Genomic DNA, 22,001 nt, shown 5'->3' with positions numbered 1-22,001 from the left:
CTATACAGTACCTGGAGACTAAAATCAACTTTTCTGCACTTCTACAGACCCCAGGTACACAACAAAATGCATTTAAAGGCTAAAGGTGGATTTTGCATTAAATGTCCCCTTGAAGATTTGGATACAAGAACTTGAAGCAAAAACAGAATGAACTTCTGCTAAGTTGAATAGTCATTTACAAGTAACAGAGATGCCAATGATAGCATGCAAACAGTAGTTTTAAGTCATTGTTACCATAACGTGAGTGAAATGAATATTTCCAGCTGTGAAAAACGGTCATCATGCGTGAAACGGTTAAATTGTTTTACATGACACTAAAGAGACAATAGTTCTTCGCTCTAAATCTCAGACAGTCTTAGGACAGTATGGACCAGTACCAGACATGTCATTTAAATGATCTGTCTTTTTTGGGGGAAGAGATACTTGATTTCAGTATTTCTTTTGTGAAAATAAGTCATGAATGGCACCTCCATCCACTGAAGTCAGGTAGCGATAAACCGTTGCAGGGAAGGACAGGAATTTCTCCAGATTAACATTACCTTATGGTCGAGTTGTAGATGAAGTGGAAATGCCTAAGACGGTATGTTGTCTGTGTACAGACTTTTTTCACTGAAAGTGTTTGAAGATATTTTAACTTGTTTAATCAGTAACGGAGATGGAAAAAAATGTATCATTTCACTGTCTTTAAGCCCTTTAATCGGGTTATATTCAGTTCTTTGTTACGCTTTATTAGACATCTGGTGTCCCTTTATGAACAAAAGCAGCTCTTTAAAGAATTCATTTTTTTGCCTTTAATGAATGAATCTGTACGAGGAAGACTAATGCTACTTGCATGGTGGTTTTTTGGAAGTCAGACCCTTTCTTGGCTTAGTTTTAGGTTTGTTTGAATGGATGCTGTGCCGTCTTCAAGCTGACCAGTCAGTGAGAAGACCCGTTTGTTAAGCTTTGATGCATTTTAGGAGAGTCTGGCATTAATAGCACCAGTTAGGCTTTTAAAGAGGGAGATCACGACTTCAGTGGTTGCAGCTCCCTCAGGATGTCTGGCAAGGTGGCAGATGTTGGAGTGTCTGTGGAAAAGATTGGGTTTTCTGTCATTTAAAAGGCTTTATTTGGTGGTTCTCTGTGAGCTGGAGCTGGTCTTGACACATTGGCAGCTGAGGAGCATTACTGGCATTCTTTACAGATGGAGGCATGAATCTGTTTTAACCTACAAAAGAACCATTTATTGGGGGTTCCAACTGACCCAAAACCATTGAAAAGTGGTGCTAATGTCAACAAATTCCACAAACACTTAATATAATTGATATGAATTGCATTTTTTTTATTTTACAATGCATTTGCACTCATTCTGTAATTCCAGAATGAATTTCTGTGATGACATTAAAACATGACCATTAAAAAACTTAAACTGAGATTATTTTTCTCTGGATTATTACTACTTGCACTCTTCTCAGTTCTTTTAAATCCTGTATAAATCCAAGTTTTAAAGTTTGACATTTCTTATTCTTCGTCCTTCAAAGAAAGTTTTAAAGATGTATTGTTCCTTAGATGTAACTACAAGTTGTAGGTTTTGACGTGTGTTCTGTGCGAGAAGTCGTCGCCTTCATGGCCCTAAGCAGCAGCAGCTTTATTCTGCTTGGCGCCGGCTGTGACATCAGCAGCACTGTAGCAAAGCTAACAGTTTCAGTCTAATACCAGGCATGCTACTCAGAAGCAGAGATTATTCAAAAAATCCATACTACTCATAGACCTTATTTTCATGCAGGACTGGTGAACTCTTGTTCGTTGTTTTCAGGTGATTTTTGGCGTGACGCTGTTACTGCGTGGCCTGTTAACAAAGCACTTTCCTACATACATCCAACAGAACGTTCCTCTTGATGGTCTTGTTTTCCTATTAACCACTGAGAAAAAACCCACCCGTTGCAACTGGACGTTTGTGTAATGTGGCTTTGATTAACTGCCACACATTGTTAATCCTGTTGCTGCGTGGACACATCTAACAAACCTAGGAGGCTGTCTCGTCTCGCTGTACTCTTGTTCTTTTGTTTTGGGTTTGTTTTTGGCACGGACTAATTTAGGGGCTACCTGAAGAAGAACCGATATTCACAGGATCAGTATTGTCCCGGCTAGTCTCCCTCCACCCAGTGAGTTGGTACAGTGAAGTGTATCTCTCTATCTCTCCTGTTTGAACCGCAGGATTTGAAGGCTGCTCCATGGTGCCCTCTATCTACCCGCTGGAGACGCTGCACAACTCCCTGTCCCTGAAGCAGGTGGAGGAGTTCCTCAGCAAGGTGTGCGAGAGCAGCGGAGAGGCCCAGGCTAAAACGATGACAGGTAGGTCTGCACAACTGAGACATTCATGTCAGCACAGTATATAATGGGCAATTAGAGCCTCGTAGGAGCTTCACAGTAGCTGATCGTTGGGTTGGGTTGACATTTGGTGAAGGTTAAGCTCTTATAGACAATCTCTGATTGTCAGTTCTAGTGAGAATGTGACCGAACCAGACAACAGTTTCCTTTTTCTGAAACAAATACTTGATCCAAATGAGTTAATTAACTTTATATCGGATATAATAAGGAAATTAAAACAGCCTTAGTAAATTTGCCAGGTTAATAGTCAGCTAGCCCATAGAAACTCTTCTAGCTTTTGTTTTAGCTGTAGTTTTATTCCCAGTTCATGGAACAAGTTTTCTCAGGAGAGAGTCAACAGCTTCACTTGTTATCCAAACTCCTTAAACTTCAGTTCATCTCTGTTTATCATCTCCAGTCCACATCTTTCAATTTATAATCCAAATCCGTCTACCATAAAACCTTCAGATTTCAGTTTATGTCCAGTTACGTTCAGTCCAGTTCAAGCCAGTTCTTCTCGGCCAATAGAACAAAATGATGTCCTAAATACAAGATTCAGAAGTAAAACAAAAATCAGAGCTTCAGCTTGATTTTCTGTTTCTTCTCCAGCACCTTCTGATTTGTTTGACTCTCAGAGTCAGGCATCTCTCTACAGCCCTCAGCAGCTTCTGTCCTCCCCTGGATCAGAGGCATCTCTCCAACCACCGGGCCAGCCTCTGTGGCGTAAGTCTTATAATATGACTTATAATAATGATATAATAAGATTTTTATAATCTTGCACAGGTAGTTAACCCTTTTGGATCCCTGCTGATAAATGTCTACACGGTGGAGCTTGGAGATGGTCCTATCTGGAGTAAATGCAAAACACAATGTAGTACATGACTATAAAGTGGAAGGAAAGAGATTTTTTCCCCCAAATAAAATCTGAAAAATGTATTTGACCCCCTTTACTCTGATGTTTCTAAATAGAATCAGAAGTCTTTTAATTGGTGAAAAGAGTCCTTCATAATCTCAGCGGCTCTGTATAGGCCTCTAGGCATCTATTATAAAATATTGGTGAACAAACCGCTTCATGAAGACCAAGAAAAACATGTATGTATAAAGCAGGGTTTTGTAATAAAACACTATCCCAAGCTTTGAACATCTGACAGAGCGTTGTTCAAGACATTATCTGAAAATATAAAAAGAGTGTTGCCGTAACTGGAAACTTTCTAACATTTGTCCAACCACCTAAACTGAGTTCACAGAGGTTCACAGGTCAAGTGGAGAATCTGTCAGCAGGACAAGTTGTAGTTGTGCTCTCCAAAAATCTGGCCTCATGGGAGGTTTCAAGAAGAAAGCAGCTGTAAGGGAATAAAGACCATAGTAGGTGCTGTTTACAGCTATGTAGAGGTCACGGAAAACACGTAGAAGAAGGTTCTGTGGCCAAAACATTAGAATTCATACTTTATCATTCTGGTCTGTGTGTGAAGGTTCATTTATAAGTAATAGTAAGCAAGGTTATTTCTAACAGACCAAAATGGAAATTTCTGGCCTACATGCAAAAGACTGACAGGAAAGCAACACTTCATCACTCTGAGCACACTGTGAAACATGGTGGTGGCAGCATCATGCTGTGGGGATCCTGTTAGAATTGGCAGTGAGGCTGGTCAGAGTTGAGGGCAAGATGGAGAGAGCTAAATAGAGAGAAATGTTGGAACCAGCAGGCTGAGCAACACTAAAAGCATGTTCATGAGATGGTTTGCCAGCCACTATTTGGGACAGGGACAGTTCTTTTAAGCTAGACTTGGGAAGATCACCACAAACCCTTTTAACAACCCAATCAATCCCTTTCAGTGACTCACTTTGTTTCTCTGTTCTTCTTCTTCTTCTTCTCCTGTTGTGTTGTTTTGTTCTGCTCACTGTTAGTGGATTTCATCTGTTTTGATGCCACAGATATAACGTACATCTACTTACATCTGCTCTACGGAGCTCTTCTGCTTTCAAAAAGGTCTCCACTCTCCTTTTGTCCCGTTAATACTCTATCAGCTCAGCCCTCGGCCTTATTTCCAACAAAGTGTCCAGAGCAGAAGTGCTCGCTGCATGGAGACGATCTGACAGCTTGTTGTGTGATACCGTCTGCTCTTTAATTGAGTGTTGTTACCCAGCAGCTGGTCCATTGATTGGTTATCTTAGCTAAAAGTAAGTGAAAATATGTTTCATTTATTCACCCTCAAGCTGTTTTTAAAATAAATCTTAACTTTAATAAAATGAGTTGCATAAAACACATCAAGAAACATCATGGTTTATTGTTGGAGAGTAATGAGAAGACTTCTTGTCAAAGGGGATTGATGAAAAACATCAAGTCATGGTAAAACTGAAAGCTTTTGGGTATCTAGACATAAAAAACCATGGCCACAACAGATTCTAGGCTGTCATTATTTGTCAAATCAATCTGAAGTGAGAATGGAAATGCTGTGTGGAAAACGAAGCAGAGCTCATGATTGGAGAACAACCTCTTGCAGCAATAAGGTGAATGACTTTCATAGTCTCAACCAGCTCTACTCCTAAGGTTCTACTCAGTAAGGTTCAGGTTGGGACCTTGGTCTTTGTAACACGTTGATTATTGTCTCTTCAACCACTTTAATGGAGATTAGCTTCTGTGTTTGGGATCGTCCTGTAGATGGCCCGACTTCCACACATTTGTCTCTCGAATGCGTGTTTTCCACATAAAGTTAATTATCAGCTGAGGGGCTCAATCTATCATCAGTTCTGACAATGATTTTCTTATTTTTAAGTAGGAACAAAGATATAATGCTAAATGTGCGCTTGTGTAAAATGAATTTACTTTAATGTATTTAAAATGCATTCAGAGTTTTGAACATGCATTTCCATTGTTCCATGAAAAAAACAGATTTGGATATTTAGTTTCTTTATTCGAACATTTATATAAGACAGACCTGTGCTTCGTGTGCAGTTTAAATGTGTTAAGTGAGGCAGCTCCCTGAGACGTCTCTGTGGTTAAAGACTAGAAAGCTGTTCCTTTCTGCCCTTCCACCACTTCACAGAAACAGACGTTTCTGGACGTCCTTCGGCTTAAAAATGTAGGCTTAAAGACTTGGGCACCATCACCGCCCTCTTTCCAAGTCCAGTGGCTAGAAAACAAGCCCATATCATCACCCCTCCACCACTGTACTTGACAGTTAGATGTTGGTTTGGGCTGATATACTGGGTGTGGGTTTTGAGGTTTGCTGTTTATGGTGACCGTAAACAATCATATAATGCATTTGTTTTTTTAAGTACATTTCTGTAGATTGAAAAGTGTTTTCTAAAAATCTAACTTCATTGTATTTGTGTGTTTTTTTTTTTTTTTTTTTCCTTTCTTGTGGTCTGAGAAGATAGCAGCATCCCTTCCAGCGCTGTGTCCAGTGCAGGCCCCTCGTCCCCAACCACAGACACCTCCGGCGTCGGCCTGAACTTCAGCTTCAGCGAGTAGGTCCGTCTCTCTGGGCGACAAGAGGGCTGCTGCGACTCTGAGGTGGCGATGAGATGGACATCGCTGGGTTCTCCTCCTCACAGTTATATTTCTGGAGGAGACTGTGATTATGGAGAGAAAATACTGCATAACACTCAGACTTCGACCTGTACGGGAACTGTTCAGCTTCCTGCAACGTCTGAGCTCCGCAAGGAGACAAAGCACTGAATCATCTTTCAGTTTGGTGACATTTGTTGACTACACTGGGAGACACTCTGAGTGCATCAGACCAGCTTTCAGACACCCGGGTCTTTCATCGGTTTCCAGTGCTTACTTTGGTTCCTGCTACCAGCTCCTTTTCACTCTAGATTTGACTCAATATTATATAGAATAAGCTTTAAACACTTTTTTCTTACTCTAATTGTTCCCCAGAGACTAAATGTTGATGGAACCTCCTGCTGTTCAACGGCACAGAGACCAGAACCTGGACCTGCATTTTACACATTTGGTTCGTTTCTTCGCTGTCAACACGCCAACAGTTTGACCTTTGCTGAGAAATTATGATAGAAATTCCTCTTAATCATTGTTGCATCTTTATTATTATTTTTTTCTTCTATAAAATATAAAAGATTTTTGTTTTATCAAAGCCTCAGATTGAAAGCCAGTCAGAGGTTGTTATTCAGCCCTCATGGCTGATGGTATCCAATCAGACTGAGATGAACTCAGTAGTTTCTTCATATCGACCAAAGAGGTGCAGGTTTCTTCAGTGATATTCACGCCAGGCTGATCAGTCTGTGTTTTTCACTCCTATGTGTCTGCTGTTGAATGGAAGCCATATTTGTGTAAATGTGCCGTTAAACGACCTGTGACATTCAACAACAAATCATGTTTGGTAATCAGAAAAGCGCTGCAGCGTTGGAACTGAAGGAAGAAACCACTAGATTAGGGAAATATTAAAATTATAATTAAGATTAGTTTGTTTGCTGCCTTTATCTCCTGTCCTGCCAAATCAAAGTCATGTTTAATGACTTTTAATGATTTCAGTAGCTGGTTTCTAATTGCTCAGGTAAAGAAGTAACCCAAATAAGTTTTCTCAGCATTTTGCTGAACTGGGGGTTGGTTCACTTTCAGTTATTTTAAGCTGGTAAAAACTCAGTACTGGGACCTGCTGAGCTTTTTTTTTTTCTTGCCATCTAGCATTTCTGTACAGTACGACAGCAGAGCTGCAGGGACTCACTTTATATGGAAGGCCGTAATCCTTGTAAGCTAAACACAAGTCTCTAATATTGTTCCAACTCTAGGGGGACATGTGCTTCCTGTGCTGTACATGCATGGATTCAGCATCAGTTATCAAGGTATGATGAGGTGTTGAACCACCAACACGTTCTCTCCTGCTGTCCTTTTAAGTCCTTTTAATGAGACACCAGAGAAAGTTCCGGAGTGAGCTGTTTTCTCCAGCTCTATAGAGAAACCTGGGTTTACATCGTCCCCAACCTGTTGCTGCACACTCCACGTCAGCTGGCTGAAAGAGGGATTTTCTCCGGACGTAGAAAGCATAACGTAGTGTAGTGCTGGCTGAAGAAAGACTCTTCCACTTTTTCCCCTCACAAGAAAGATAGGTCCGCCTGCTTGGAAATATTTTTGATTCCAAAAACCCCAGACAGTCATGGTGTGGAAGTCCAACCATCACTCCCATTATGGTCTCTGTTTGGTCATCGTTGCTACATCAGTGTGTGCATGTTGCACTAGCAAAGGGCTGCCTGGACGCAATATTAGGTAGAATATTATATTTCACCTCTGTATACTGGTGATATGCTTGGCCAGTATACCTGTAACGGACCTGTTGTATAATTTTAGTGAACGTGATACTGAAGCTCACAGTGTGTTGAGGATATTGAACATAATCAGAAAAATGTGGATTTATTTTAATTAACCAATTTTCACCACATTATCAGTAATTATTACCCTGATATCATACAACTCTAGTGTTCATCCTTTCTTTTTCTTAAGTCTGTTATCAAAATCCTAATAAATACATTTCAGAAATAAAATGGTAACTGTAATAATCAATATAAATAAGAAAATATATTTCTTATTTTAGTTGCAGTAGGAATAGGTGCTGCTTTTCTGTTCTGAAATGAAAGCAGAAGGATCAGCATTTCTGTCTTAGATTTTTCTGTCAGTACCTTTCTTCTCAAGATTATACCATAAGAACTGTAAATGGGTCCATGCCTAGCAGAAGGAGCATGTCCAATAAACTGGTTAGATCCAGCTCATTCAGTGTTACGTCATCTAGGCAGGAAGCAGCAGTTCAGCTGCTTTCTAACCAGCCGTCTCTGTATCTCTGCTGGAAAACGTGTACAGGTCAGCTGGAGAACTGTAGTTTTCACTTTATCTAAAGGAAAGAGGGTGAAAATGTAGCCTAAAGATAAAAGAACTAAAATATCTTCCTTCAAAAGCATCAAGTTCAAAGTTTCTTTAGGTTTAACTCCGAATTTAAAACATCTGCATTTTTGTGTCTTGTGAACAAAGTTTTCTGTTTTACTGTGACCAAAGTCCTCTACTTTTACTCTGTCATGTCTCAGCTTGGCTTCAACGTGTAGACAAGGCCATGTGCTCTAGAAAAGCTGTTAATTATAAGAACGGTCCCTGTTTGCCTGAACTGACCCCCAGACATTGGAACAAATCTGCTGTAGTCATATTGTTGTTTTTATAATGATGCGTTTTAGGTTTCTGTTCATTTTTGCCTTTTTATTGGTTGTATAGCTGAGTTGTTGACTCGGTTTTCTAATTCGCTGTTTGTCGGCCAAAAAGTTGTGTCTCCTGAGATGTGATTTGCTTCAGAGGAGCAGGGTGGAGCTTTATAAATCTGTAAAACTCTCAAACCTGACATGTTCAGATCAGGTTGTGATGTTGGAGAAATAAAAAAAAGAAAATACATCCATTAAACCTGCTGTTTGTGTGGTACAAAGTCCTGTTAGGTTCTGGACTTTTGACAGTAACCAATGGTCCAGAGTCGAGACACAACAACCTGTTGCTCTGTAAAGAAAGCTCCTCCACAAACACACTTGCAGCTCTTTATCTCCATTTTTCTACCCTCCAAGTTATTTTCTTGTTTCAGTTTAACCTTCCTCTCCTCTTTTGTTTTGTTTCACCTCTGTTCATTTTCTTCCCTTTTGCCCTTTTCTCTGCCTCATCTATTCCTCCTTTTCCTTCAAGGTATCCTCTCTTATTGTCCTATTTTTGTCTTTTTATCCCTCTGTATTTCTCCTTGTTTCTAATGGTTTCCCTTACTCACTTCTCTTCTGACAATGCCCAGCTCTGTCGGTCCCACCTGACCACCACACGGCCTCGACACCAATCTCAGGCTGTCTCTCTGACATATCAACGTGAATGAAAGCTCATCACCTCCAGCTAAACCTCTGTCTTCCCAGCCAACACAATATCTGCATCTAAACTGAATCCATCTCTTGCTCAATGAAAGGTAGCTATGGACTTTGGTTTCATGACCGATGACCAATTGTAGATTTAAAGATCATGTTGCGATCATGTCGCCGTCCCGGTTCACACTGTTAAACAAGAAAAATCAGGCCTTACCTTACTGAACATGCCGCCCAGCTCCTGTTGTTGTCTCTGGTCATTTCCCATCTTGACTACTGCAATGCCCTCCTAACTGCTCTGCCAGCCTGTGCTGTGAAAGCTCTGCAGATGGTCCAGAATCTGGTCTTCAGCCAGCCTTCTGTTGGTTGAGCACTACTGGTTACCTTTAGCTGCCTGCATCAAAGTCAAGTCACAGATGTTGGCCTATAAAGTGTTTAATGGAACACCTCCTATCTACTTAAATACTCTCACAAAGGTTTATGCCACGACCCGGTCACTCCAGTCGATGACATGTTGTCATGTAGCAGTACCTACACCACGCTTAAAACAATCCAGACCTTTTTCATCTGTTATTTCACAATTGTGGAATGACCTACCAAGTGCTACCAAACCCTGTCTATCTTGAAGACTCAGCTCTCCAGAGAACATCTGCTACCCCAGCACCAACCCTGAACTTCCCTGCACCCTCTACTTTTTCTGCACAGCCCTCTCTACCTGCACTCCATTGTTATATCTTATTTGTAAATTGCTTTGGATAGAAGCGTTCTTCACCTGCCGCCCCATCCAATCAGTGTTTGTCTTCTTGTTATACGTCTTTATTCCTTTTTTCTCTCTGATTTACTATTTGTTGCTTTCTCATTTAGTCTTATCCTCTCAACTTTTTTTTTTCCATTTTCTACTTTTTGTTTCCTCTCACCCCTCATATCTCAAAAAATAAAGAGGGCCTCCTACCTTTCTTACTTCACCCCGTTCACCTCTTTCCTACTCCTTCCCCTCCCATCTTCCTCCACCACTCTAAATCTCCTTTAACAACAGTGATGACTCATGCCTTCCCCTGTTGCTCCTATGCGTTGCTATGGGGACACCCCCACAGCTAATTGACTCCTCCTGAGGGACGCTGGCTGAATGGAGAGACGGCTCAGCGAAAGCCAAAAACCCTGATGTCATTATGTCTGCGAGACGAGACTTTATCTTCTATACAAACACGGGGACAGACATGAGTTTGTTCATGCAGCCTCTCTGAGCTCCACACCAGCGATTAGCACCATAGCCTCTGTATTTACTCCCTTAACAAGATGGCCAGCAGGCAGTGTTGAAAAGCCTAATCAAAGAGCAGAACACTTAGTTAATGTAGAATTAATTTTAAGAGCGTTGTCATAGGCTGATTTGATTTGAGAAACACTCCCAGAACAGGTTTCTCAGGATGGACAAACACTGCTTAATAAAAATGCAATTAAAAGGCTTGAGCTTTCATAAATGTCCAAATCATATTAGTGAAGCTGAAAAATATTTAGTGCTTGGGAAAATATTTAAACAGCTTGAACTTTTTCACATAAGTGGAAAAATAACACCAGAAATCACACTGAAAACACCAATCCACACAGTAAAGCAAGGTGGTGGCAGCATAATGCTTTGGGAATTCTCTTTTTCAGTAGAAAAAGGGAAGCTGGTCATGGCAAGGTTTAGCTTAGTGGTTTAATGTGTCACGTATATCTTAAATGCATCACAAATCAAAGCTAGTCAAGGTCATTTTTCTCTTGGCACGTGATGAGTTTTAGGATCTGATTGGACACATTTTTCACCCTCTTTAGAATCTAATGTCTAGTTAATAAAATCCGTCCTTTGAGATAGCTGTACCATTTTTAGATGGTTGAGAACCACCTAAGACGGGGAATGTTGGGTGGGATTTTTGACTGACTGGTTGATGATGTGGGACAGAAATAATGAGCAAAAATACCAGAACATATCCTTTAAGTGTCAACCGGGCTCAGTCTGCTATTGTAAAGCTGTTAACACCCCCCAACACTAAACTATTCTTTCATTAAAAGCTTCCTCGCGACTTTTATCTCAGTCTTTTGTTTCATTGCACCTTTAAAAGCAATTTTATTCTTATTTTAATTTAGGAGGCAATTATGTCTTAAACTCTTGAATTTTATTCTGCCTGGTGAATTAACCAAAGAAGGGGAGAAAGCATTAAACAGGAGAAGCTGTTACTCAAATTGATAAGAGAATTGGTTCCATCAGACATTAAGGTCTTCAGGGCGACCTTGAGGGCCATCACCGCTCTGTAACCACCCCCACCACCCATGAACATCCTCCAAACTCAAAAGCCTAGTGACGCCACCAGAGACCCAGGCAACACATGGAAGTAAGTCCTCCATGGCTCAGGGGAATGCTAATCTTAATGAACCCTATACCATTCTCTTTTATTGTTTTCCTACCATAGATTAAGCCTAGCTAGAAGACGTGTGGCGCTCACACAATCAGTAAAGAAACCCATAGACATGCAACTGCCTGCCACTTTATTAGGTACAGCTGTTCCTGTTTCCTGTTAAGGCAGTATTGAATCATCCAATCACATCGTGGCTTCGAAAGGCCTTAGAGCAAATAATGAGGTGGCCTCCTTCCTCACCTGACATAAAACCTGTTGAGAACTTGTGGGTCCTTCCTAAACAGGAGACTTCCTGCGTAGGAAACCAGTCCGCCGTTCTGAAGAGTGTCTGGGAGGCTGTGGTTGCTGCTACACAAAAAGTAAAGACAAAGACAGACTCTATAAATGGAGAGCTTGTCACTTTTGAAACGAAGGGTTGCTCTATTGGTCACAGTTTTTAAAATGTTCTATTTGTTTATAAATTTTGAATTATTATTCTGACTTTAGCAAATAATAATAATAATAAAGTGAGATAGGAAATTTTTCATTATTCATTTTGTTGCATAATAATTCTGCACTGTTACACAGATATTCTCCTAAGAAAGCCAAAACCTCAGTTAACCATTCAAGGTTTTATTAAAATCTTGAATTGATTCAGAGCTGCAGTAGGTTAAAAGGAATAAAGAAAAAGACGTGTTCAGTGCTCTGTAGAGACCGTGATGAAAATACTGGTGGCATTGTTACTTCTCTACAACAAGACTGAAACTGAAGGCTCAGATGAACAGGACGGCACAGCCAGGAAATCGGTTGTGGAAAAGCCTATTTGGCAGTTACTAGGACCATCGCAGAACAATGATTACCTGCACTGGAATTTGTTTTTCCAGATTTTCAGCAATCTAACACTGTTTAAAAGGCCGGGAGAGTCTTGAAGCCAATGGAGGCGTCTTAGTCCGGTGTGAAGAGGCCGAGCCAAAAGTAAAGAGTTGTACAGCCTTGCCAGTGGAGCTACAGACCACTACTGGGTTCTCTCTTCCACCTTCAAATTGCTTTTTAAAATGCAATAACTCGTAATAAGGTATTTATGACTTCTTCTTAAAAGTATAAAATGACCTGTAACACAAAATAAATGGAGACACATTAGATTTCAATGTAGTTTAATTGATAATAACCAGGCTGTTTCCCTTTTACAATGGATCTACAGTGGTTCTAGTTTTACCAGTCAGATTTCAAGAGACAGAGACATATTTTATATTGCACAGAGGAAGAAAAAACAGAATCAAGATTAATACAATGCAAAAAAAGGAGAGAAAGAGAATCAAACAGAACTACCAATACAGCATCTTCTTAACATGTTATAGGGCAAACAATAAAAGCACAGCCCAAGATTATATAACTGTAGTTCATGTCAGTACCAGTTAAGACAATAAGCATTTTTCAAATATACCTCTTTAAAATAGCATCATATCTTTTTTTATTATTATCTTCATGTTAAACAGTTACATTCAGGATTATAACTAAATAAATCACATGCAGATAGATTAGATGGACAGATGACACCAGATGCTGATTCTGAATGATATTTTCACTTTTAACGAAGCTATGGACAAGGATATTGAACTGAAAGATGCACTTTTGTTTTTTCCTTTCTGTAGCTTGTCAGTATTTTGTGTTGTTTCAGCAGTTTGGATGAGCTTGTCACTAAAGTTGGTTTCACAAGACAGGGTAGTTTGTTTTCCATCAGGTTTGTTATTTCAGAGCGATATGTAAAGATCTGGGTTCAGTAGGTCATAGTACATGTGGTGTTGGTTCCGTCTGTATGGGGTTTGAGTCTGCATGTGTTTCAAGTCATATTCAGGAAAAAGTTGCAGCTGCAGTCAGTATTTATCTTGTTTTGTTCATGTGTTTCTAGTGGAATCTAATAATCTTTCTGTAACCATGAGAAAAAAAGTCTTCATGTTTTGTTGTTACTGAACCAGAAAAAAAATATTATCCACCATTTATACTTAAGTTGGTGTAAATATATATATATATTTTTTGTCATTTTTGTTTTTAATCCAGCAGCATTCGTGTGGTCGAACCAACTCTACATTCAGAAAAATAGATCTCCTGTACAGTGCATTTAGCTCCTGTGAGGGTGTACAGTTCATTATTGAGTGATTCACAGCGTTCTCTTACAGCCTGGAGTACCCCAGGGCCAGGTATTTGGAATCTGCCAACTTAAAATAACAATATTATCACAAGAAATCATTGCAACAACTCAAACCATCCATGAAATCTAATGCACACATTAAAAAAGCAGCTTTCTGTATTGAGCTAATCACATTTTAAAAAGCAGTGAAAAACGACCATTTCTTAAAGACATTCAGAAATTGTTTTTGACCCTTCACTATGCCCTCCAGTAAGTCAGCTCCCTTCAGACTAAGATAGTTTATTTGTGCGTTACCAGCTATTTGTTCAAAATTACAAAATCACCAACAGTGGGATAAAAGAAGCTGTATCTTCTTTTGAAGCATCGCCAGCAGAGACAAAGATCAAAAATAAACAAGCATTCTTATGCATAACCCATCTTTGATTTAAAACTAAGGGACAGCAGATAGAGCACCGGGGTTTGGAAGATGAGGTATACAACTGTGTTATGAGTCAGTTTTACGGCAAACGAAATTGGCACTGGTATCTGGTTGGCGTGAGGTTGCAACAATATGTTGCTTTCTGTGGAGTCGTATCAAAATTTCTTGATAACTATGCCAGCCAAGAATACGGTAGTTTCCTGTTTTTAAGATGGAAATGCCCAGATAATAACAAAGCTATAATCTGCTTAAATATTAGTTCTTGGTGGCACTAGCGGTTTTTAATCAGGGTGACACGGCTCTCCGCCCAGGGTAGAATGGCCTGGGGATGCCAAAAGCACTCAGCAAAAAAAAAAAGTATTTGCCAGTTGCGCCCCAAAATGAATTTTCTTGTGCTTATTTGCTTATCTAGTCATTGGAGAGTGGCACCACCTAGTGTTCCGCAATATGTATGCAATACCAGAAAATATGGTCGTACGCAACTGTCGAGTGACGCTGAAGTTGGTAACTGATTTGCAGATCTTGGACCGGATTTGAAAAACACTCAGACTGGTCAAAGCTTTCTGAGAAAACAATTTGAGATTCATTAAACCTTCATTCTATTTGTGAAGAAAACTGTACTTTCAATGATTTTTCAGCTTCCTAATGTTTCTGATAGCTTGTGAAATGAAAAGGTACTCCTTTTTTGCAAAATTGTTTATGTGGAGGGTCCAGAAGGGTTGGCACTTGCCCAGGGTAGCATTAATGCAACAAAAAGCCACTGCATCCTGGAGATAAAAACAGGCCCCATCGGATCAATCCTGTTCAGCGCTCAGTTTTAAATCAATCTTTAAAAAATAACTGGACAACAATGGAAGGCAAAATATTGGCTGAAATGTAATTCTAATTCAAACAAAACATTTAAGTGCCTCTTAACTCCCAAAAAACCTAAATATCAGTTAAAGTGATATTACAAATATGCAGTTGTGAACAAGCAGAGAAATCTGCAGTGCTCTAACAGAAATTAAATTACCTAAAAAGAAGAAAAACCCTTTAGCATAATAAATAATGTCCATTCTAGGCTCACGCACTCAATCCTACCCCTAACACTGTCCAATACAGCCACAGTAAAAGCATTCGTGCACAGGCTTTACAGAAATTCCTGGGATTAATCTTCATATCAAGATTTTATTTTGTGTTGTTACATTTGGGGGAACGTCTCGTTCTTGCATATGTTTTACTTCTCCAAATGAATTCTCTCCTGGATGATCTGTACCTCAACGACAAACAAAACTCAACATGGAAACTCTCCTCCCTCGCTTCAGAAAAGTGCGTTTATATTTGATGTGACATTTCTCTCGAAGACTCGATTTAAACCTGGTATTTCAGGTTTTTAAAGTGAATGTTAAGTTGGAGAATCCAGATCTGTTTCGGAAAAGTTTATGCAATCGATGTCAACTCCATCTGATATTTTCCAACTGCAGCTTGTATGTGATTTGATTAGTCCTTTATTTGACAGTTGTCTGTTTGACTCACCCTTGTCTGTGGTTATGCTTCAAAATGGCTGTCCCCAAAATATCCCCTGCTCTCCAAAATCACCACCTAAAGGCACATAGAGTAAGAGCAGCCTCCTGCAGCACGCTTCACACAATGTTTTCCTGCAAAATAAGCCCAATTATACAAATATTGCAGTTTCCAGCGCAGTATTGTTGCCTGTGCGGGTAATACAGAAAACTTTGCTACATTTGTCACAGGTCGCTGCTCATTTTTTCAATTACTTCGTTGATGTATTGACAGAGATGGCTTAATGTGGCTAAACACATAAGGACGATAACATTTTACCTTCTTCTCAAAGCATGAAAAAGACCATTTTGGTTGCTATTTGCATCATTACCCCAAGAATTCATCCAAACAACTGTCTGTCCTGATAAACAATAATTCTAAACATATATTGGTGAAATAACACCAACAAAGACCTCCATGAGGGTTTAAAGAAGCGCCATCACACTGAGCAAGGACGAGAATCATGTCGAAGCATTCCTTGGACCGGCGCATACGGATTTCACTTGAGGATAAATAGACAAAGATTGCTGTAATTATCGACACTATACTGCGTTCCACAGCTGAGGGCTGACTAGAGAGAATGAACTCTACGCAGTTCGCTGAAACCGTCTGAGCTACAAACGTAAGCATCGTGCAGGGACTAGGCTGTAAAAGCCAAGAAAAAAGGACTGACAGAGGGAGCACCTCCTAGAACTTCACCACAAAGGACAGGTATCAGCAGTTTTAGCCACAAAACATCTATTTCTGTAATCATTAAGATCATACAAATGATACTGAGGTGAGAGCTGGATTGGAAAAGGATGTGTTTTGTTGTGTAGTACTGGACGAGAGAGGTTTTAATAAAGAAATGTGTTCCTATGAACAGCGGCTGTGCAATCCAATCTGATAGCAGATCCCTGTTTAAGGAAGTCATGTTGGACAATTCTGATTTCATTTGAATTGTGTTTTCATTGGGAGCGGGTTTCCAATCAGTGCTAGTCAGTGCTTGAGTCTTTGAATGCTTTTGATTGGGACTGAGTTTCCAGCAAGCTGAAGAACTGTGTTCGGGTCCATAAGAAACCAATAAGTACAGCTTTATTTGCGTGCGAACCCCACAATTACAAATCACAGACCTAGAGTTTTCACCTATCAACAGCTGCAACGACTGCTTTTTACAGTTAGAAGCTTTGAAGGAGCATCGAGCGCTAATCGCTCTCGCTCTATTTCCAGATGATGACAGGAAAGGCAGGGTGAAAGGGCGGTGGTGACGGGGGACGAAGGTGGAGTAGCACTCATGAAGCTCAGAACTCGATCTTGCAGGCGGGGAACGACTCGTCCTGCATGACGACTGTACTGCTGGAGGCGAGAACCATGATGTTCAAGTCCTGCTGTCTCTCGTGGGTCTGCTGGTACCAGTCCCGGGTCACCTCTGTGTCATGAGTCGGTATCACTGTCACCTGTCACATCACGATTAAATTGTTTATTCAAAGCAATGGAAGAAATGTACAGGGCTTTGCAAAGCATTTCTACATTTTTTAAGTAGTTAACAATTGTGACATAAAAAAACTAAACATTTTTTTGATGAATCAAATCTGGTGTAGTATTTAACATACATTTCGGTCCAACAACCTTTCATTGCAAATACAGTAACAGAATTACACATCTAGACTGAACTTATTAAATGGTTAATGGCCTGTACTTGTATAGCGCTTTATCAAGACCCAGAGACTACATTCAGTCATCCACACATTCACACACTGAGTTGTGAGCTACATTGTGTCCACTGCTGCCCTGGGGCAGACTGACAGAACTGAGGCTGCCATACAATCAGCGCCACCAAGCCCTCTGACCACCATCATCAGGCAAGGCGGGTAAAGAGTCTTGCCCAAGGACACAACGACTGAGACAGACATAGCGGGGCTCCAACCGGCAACCCACCAGTTACAAGATGAACCCCTGCCACCATTGCCATGGTCGCCCCATTAGCTCAAGTTTAGTCAAAGGAGAGTGTCTGTGAACATTAGTTATCAAGTCTTGCTACTGATTCTCAATTAGATTTAGGTCTAGACTTAGACTAGGCCATTCTTACATATGAATATGCTTTGATCTTAGCAATTCCATTGTAGCTTCTGGCTGCATGTTTACGGTCATTCTGGAAGGAGAACCTCTGCTCCAGTCTCAAGTCTTTCACAGACTCGATCAGAATGTATTTCAGGTAGCCCTTTATTTAACCTGATCCATCTACCTATCAATTCTGGTCAGCTTCCTTGTCCCTGTGAAAGAGAAGCAACCCCACCGCATTATGCTGCCACCACTACCATGTTTCCCAGCTGCAATGGTAGTTTTCCACCAAATCTTTCAAGCTTGTGTGGCATATATGATAGGTGTGTGCCACACGGTTTCCATTTTGGATTAGGGACTAAATTACAGTGCCTTACGAACATATTCGGCCCTCTTGAACTGGTCAACCTCTTGCCACATTTCAGGCTTCAAACATAAAGATATAAAATTCTAATTTTTTGTGAAGAATCAACAACAAGTGGGACACAATCATGAAGTGGAATGAAATTTATTGGATGTGTCAAACTTTTTTAACAAATAAAAAACTGAAAAGTGGGCGTGCAAAATTATTCAGCCCCTTTATTTTCAGAGCAGCAAACTGACTCCAGAAGTTCAGTGAGGATCTCTGAATGATCCAATGTTGTCCCAAATGACTGATGATGATAAATATAATCCACCTGTGTGTAATCAAGTCTCCGTATAAATGCACCTGCTCTGTGATAGTCTCAGGGTTCTGTTCAAAGCACAGAGAGCATCATGAAGACCAAGGAACACACCAGGCAGGTCCGAGATACTGTTGTGGAGAAGTTTAAAGACGGATTTGGATACAAAAAGATTTCCCAAGCTTTAAACATCCCAAGGAGCACTGTGCAAGCAATCATATTGAAATGGAAGGAGTATCAGACCACTGCAAATCTACCAAGACCCGACTGTCCCTCTAAACTTTCATCTAGAACAAGGAGAAGACTGATCAGAGATGCAGCCAAGAGGCCCATGATCACTCTGGATGAACTGCAGAGATCTACAGCTGAGGTGGGAGAATCTGTCCATAGAACAACAATCAGTCGTACACTGCATAAATCTGGCCTTTATGGAAGAGTGGCAAGAAGAAAACCATTTCTCAAAGATATCCATAAAAAGTCTCGTTTAAAGTTTGCCACAAGCCACCTGGGAGAAACACACCAAACATGTGGAAGAAGGTGCTCTGGTCAGATGAAACCAAAATCAAACTGTTTGGCCACAATGCAAAACGATATGTTTGGTGTAAAAGCAACACAGCTCATCACCCTGAACACACCATCCCCACTGTCAAACATGGTGGTGGCAGCATCATGGTTTGGGCCTGCTTTTCATCAGCAGGGACAGAGAAGATGGTCAAAATTGATGAGAAGATGGATGGGACCAAATACAGAACCATTCTGGAAGAAAACCTGTTGGAGTCTGCAAGAGACCTGAGACTGGGACGGAGATTAATCTTCCAACAAGACAATGATCCAAAACATAAAGCCAAATCTACAATGGAATGGTTCACAAATAAACGTATCCAGGTGTTGGAATGGCCTAGTCAAAGTCCAGACCTGAATCCAATCGAGAATCTGTGGAAAGAGCTGAAGACTGCTGTTCACGAACGCTCTCCATCCAACCTCACTGAGCTCCAGCTGTTTTACAAGGAAGAATGGACAAGAATTTCAGTCTCTTGATGTGAAAACTGATAGAGACAAACCCCAAGAGACTTGCAGCTGTAATTGCAGCAAAGGGTGGCGCTACAAAGTATTAATGCAAGGAGGCTGAATAATATTACACGCCCCACTTTTCAGTTTTTTATTTGTTAAAAAAGTTTGACACATCCAATAAATTTCATTCCACTTCACGATTGTGTCCCACTTGTTGTTTATTCTTCACACAAAATTAGAATTTTATATCTTTATGTTTGAAGCCTGAAATGTGGCAAGAGCTTGAAAAGTTCAAGGGGGCTGAATACTTTCGCAAGGCACTGTAAATGTCCAAAGGTTGGAATATTGTTTTATAACCCAGCCCTGCTTTAAATTTCTCCAAAGCTTTCTCCCTTACCTGTCTGCTGTGTTTCTTGGTCTTCCTGATGCTGTTTGTTCACTAATGTTCTTTAACAAACCTCTGAGAGGTTTGGCCCAATTGGATTTATCCACCTTAGATACACTTGGTTAAAATTCTTTAAAGTGCCAGCAACTTTTCTTTAGTTATCCCTTCACACACACCTGCGACACAGACAGTCCAGCTTATCCAACAAGAAAGCTTTTTTTTGTTTGTTTTCTAAATTCTGAAAGAACATCCAAACTATGAAAGTCAAGGTAGACAATCCCTCCAACGGATAGAGAGAGGGCTGTGAGTTGAACCTAAAGCAGAAACCTTAGTTGGTTCTGAATAAGCAAACAGCCATCTGACCCAATAATAGGTACGCTCTTGTCTTATTTTATAATTAAGGCTGATTTCTGGCATCAGAATTTTCCTTTTTATCCGCTCTTCTAATCCTTCCCTTTAAAGTTATGTCAGGTGCCAAATTATGCAAGAAAACTCAAAGTCAAGGATTTTCTGTTGAAGTAATTAGATTTAAGGTTTGTTTTATGTTTTGTTTTGTTCTTTTTCTTTACTTAATTAATCATAAACTATTTTGCCAAAAGTACTCGCTCACCCCTCTAAATCATTGTTCCAACCAATTCCATGGCCACAGGTATTTAAAATCCAACACCTAGGTGCACAGACAGCTTCTACAAACATTTCTGAAAGAATGGGTCACTCTCAGTAGGACAATGAATTCCAAGGTAGTACCATGATAGGATGCCACCTGGGCAATAAGTCCAGTTGTGAAATTTCCTCACTATGACATATTCCAGTCAGCTGATAGTGGTATTATAACAAAGGCGAAGTGATTGGGGATGACAGCAACTCAGGCACAAAGGAGTAGTCCACATGAAATCTAGGAGTGGGGTCAGTGACAGAACAGAGGTCAACAACTTTCTGCAGAGTCAGCAGCTACAGATGTCCAAACTTCATGTGGGTTTATGGTTAGCCCCAGGACAGTAAAAGCTTCATGGAATGGTTTTCCATGGCTGACCAGGTGTATCTAAGCTTTACCTCACTAAGTGCATCGCCGAGCATTGGACGCACTGCTGTAAAACTACAATTTAGAGCACTAAGAACGGATCATGGTTCTCTGTGTGGCAATCAAATTGATGAGTCAGGGTTCGAGACTTGTCAGTAGAATGGCACTTGCCTGTTTGTATTGTGTCAAGTGTAAAGTTTGGCACAGACGGGGTTATGAACATAAAAACATTCCCAAACCTAGTGGAAAGTCCTCACACAAGAGCTGAAGCTGTATAGCTGCAAAGGATGGGCCAACATCATATCAAAGCTTATGAATTAAAAATGAGAGGTCACTCAAGTGTGTGTGAAAGCAGAGAAGTGAATACTTTTGGCAATATAGTATTTAACAGTATGATTACTAACAGGTTATTTATTGATTCCTTAGGAGACTAGTTCCAATATAATAATTCCCTTTTCAAATAAAATTTCTAAATTAAGAATAAATCAAATGTAATAATATATTCTTTTCTGTTCTTTCTGTAAAATAAACAGTTAAGGCTCCCTGATCAAGCTAAAGAACTGAATCTTCTAGATCATTGATAGATTTGAGATAGGAAAATACATTTTATTAATGAGACTCATAAACTTTGCTTCATAAATAATTAGGTAGCCTTAGAAATGTCTTCATTTAACAGTCCCCCATCTTTATCATTCCCTACATAAATGACTTGCAGGTACCTGTAAATTGGAGCCCCACTGAGCTTTACCCTCCAGCAGAGCATCCAGAACTCCACGGCTAGGCTCTCCACTTCCCGGGTCATTCCCGCTCACCACGTAGTATGCAGCCCGCACTCTCTTGAAGAACTCCTGGTCCACATTCTTGGCACTGCAGTGGTTGGGCACATAGGCCAGGTCTACATATATAGGTGGTCCTGGGGGAACAGCTGTACCAGTTTTTTGAGAGCTGTTTCCTGGAAATGAAAGATACACATTAGAGGAACTTTAGAGGAAAAATCTTTTTTGACATTACAGTGTCTTCTTATAATTGCAGACCAGCTTTTTACATTTCTTCTTTTTACACTGGTATTTATTCAATTCAATTCAATTCAAAAATACTTTATTAATCCCAAAGGGAAATTAAATAATAATTATCTCTGGTGATAAGGTCTAAGTCTTTGAGGTTCATGCTCTTTACCACCGCCACGCCCATTCTTTGCATGTTTGACATGTCTAACGT

The 22,001-nt window shown here is 40.2% G+C and overlaps 2 protein-coding genes across 2 annotated transcripts in view; one reads left to right on the top strand and one right to left on the bottom strand.

Moving 5' to 3' along the window:
- The window catches only part of ppip5k1b (diphosphoinositol pentakisphosphate kinase 1b), a 54,844-nt gene extending 48,067 nt beyond the window's left edge, over positions 1-6,777 (top strand). The window contains exons 28-30 of the mRNA XM_047391074.1: positions 2,197-2,334; positions 2,959-3,072; positions 5,727-6,777. Coding sequence (XP_047247030.1) covers positions 2,197-2,334; positions 2,959-3,072; positions 5,727-5,824 — 350 coding nt within the window. The 3' untranslated portion in view covers positions 5,825-6,777. The remainder of the gene's footprint in view (positions 1-2,196; positions 2,335-2,958; positions 3,073-5,726) is intronic.
- Positions 6,778-12,692: 5,915 nt separating this feature from the next.
- The window catches only part of map1ab (microtubule-associated protein 1Ab), a 109,089-nt gene continuing 99,780 nt past the window's right edge, over positions 12,693-22,001 (bottom strand). The window contains exons 6-7 of the mRNA XM_047345140.1: positions 21,503-21,735; positions 12,693-17,100 (exon numbers count right to left, since the gene is read on the bottom strand). Coding sequence (XP_047201096.1) covers positions 16,945-17,100; positions 21,503-21,735 — 389 coding nt within the window. The 3' untranslated portion in view covers positions 12,693-16,944. The remainder of the gene's footprint in view (positions 17,101-21,502; positions 21,736-22,001) is intronic.

The sequence above is a fragment of the Girardinichthys multiradiatus genome, chromosome 2 (assembly GCF_021462225.1).
Source record: "Girardinichthys multiradiatus isolate DD_20200921_A chromosome 2, DD_fGirMul_XY1, whole genome shotgun sequence".
Classification (NCBI taxonomy): domain Eukaryota; kingdom Metazoa; phylum Chordata; class Actinopteri; order Cyprinodontiformes; family Goodeidae; genus Girardinichthys; species Girardinichthys multiradiatus.
The sequence above is the reverse complement of the archived record's forward strand: the minus strand, read 5'-3'. Positions and strand labels throughout refer to the sequence as shown.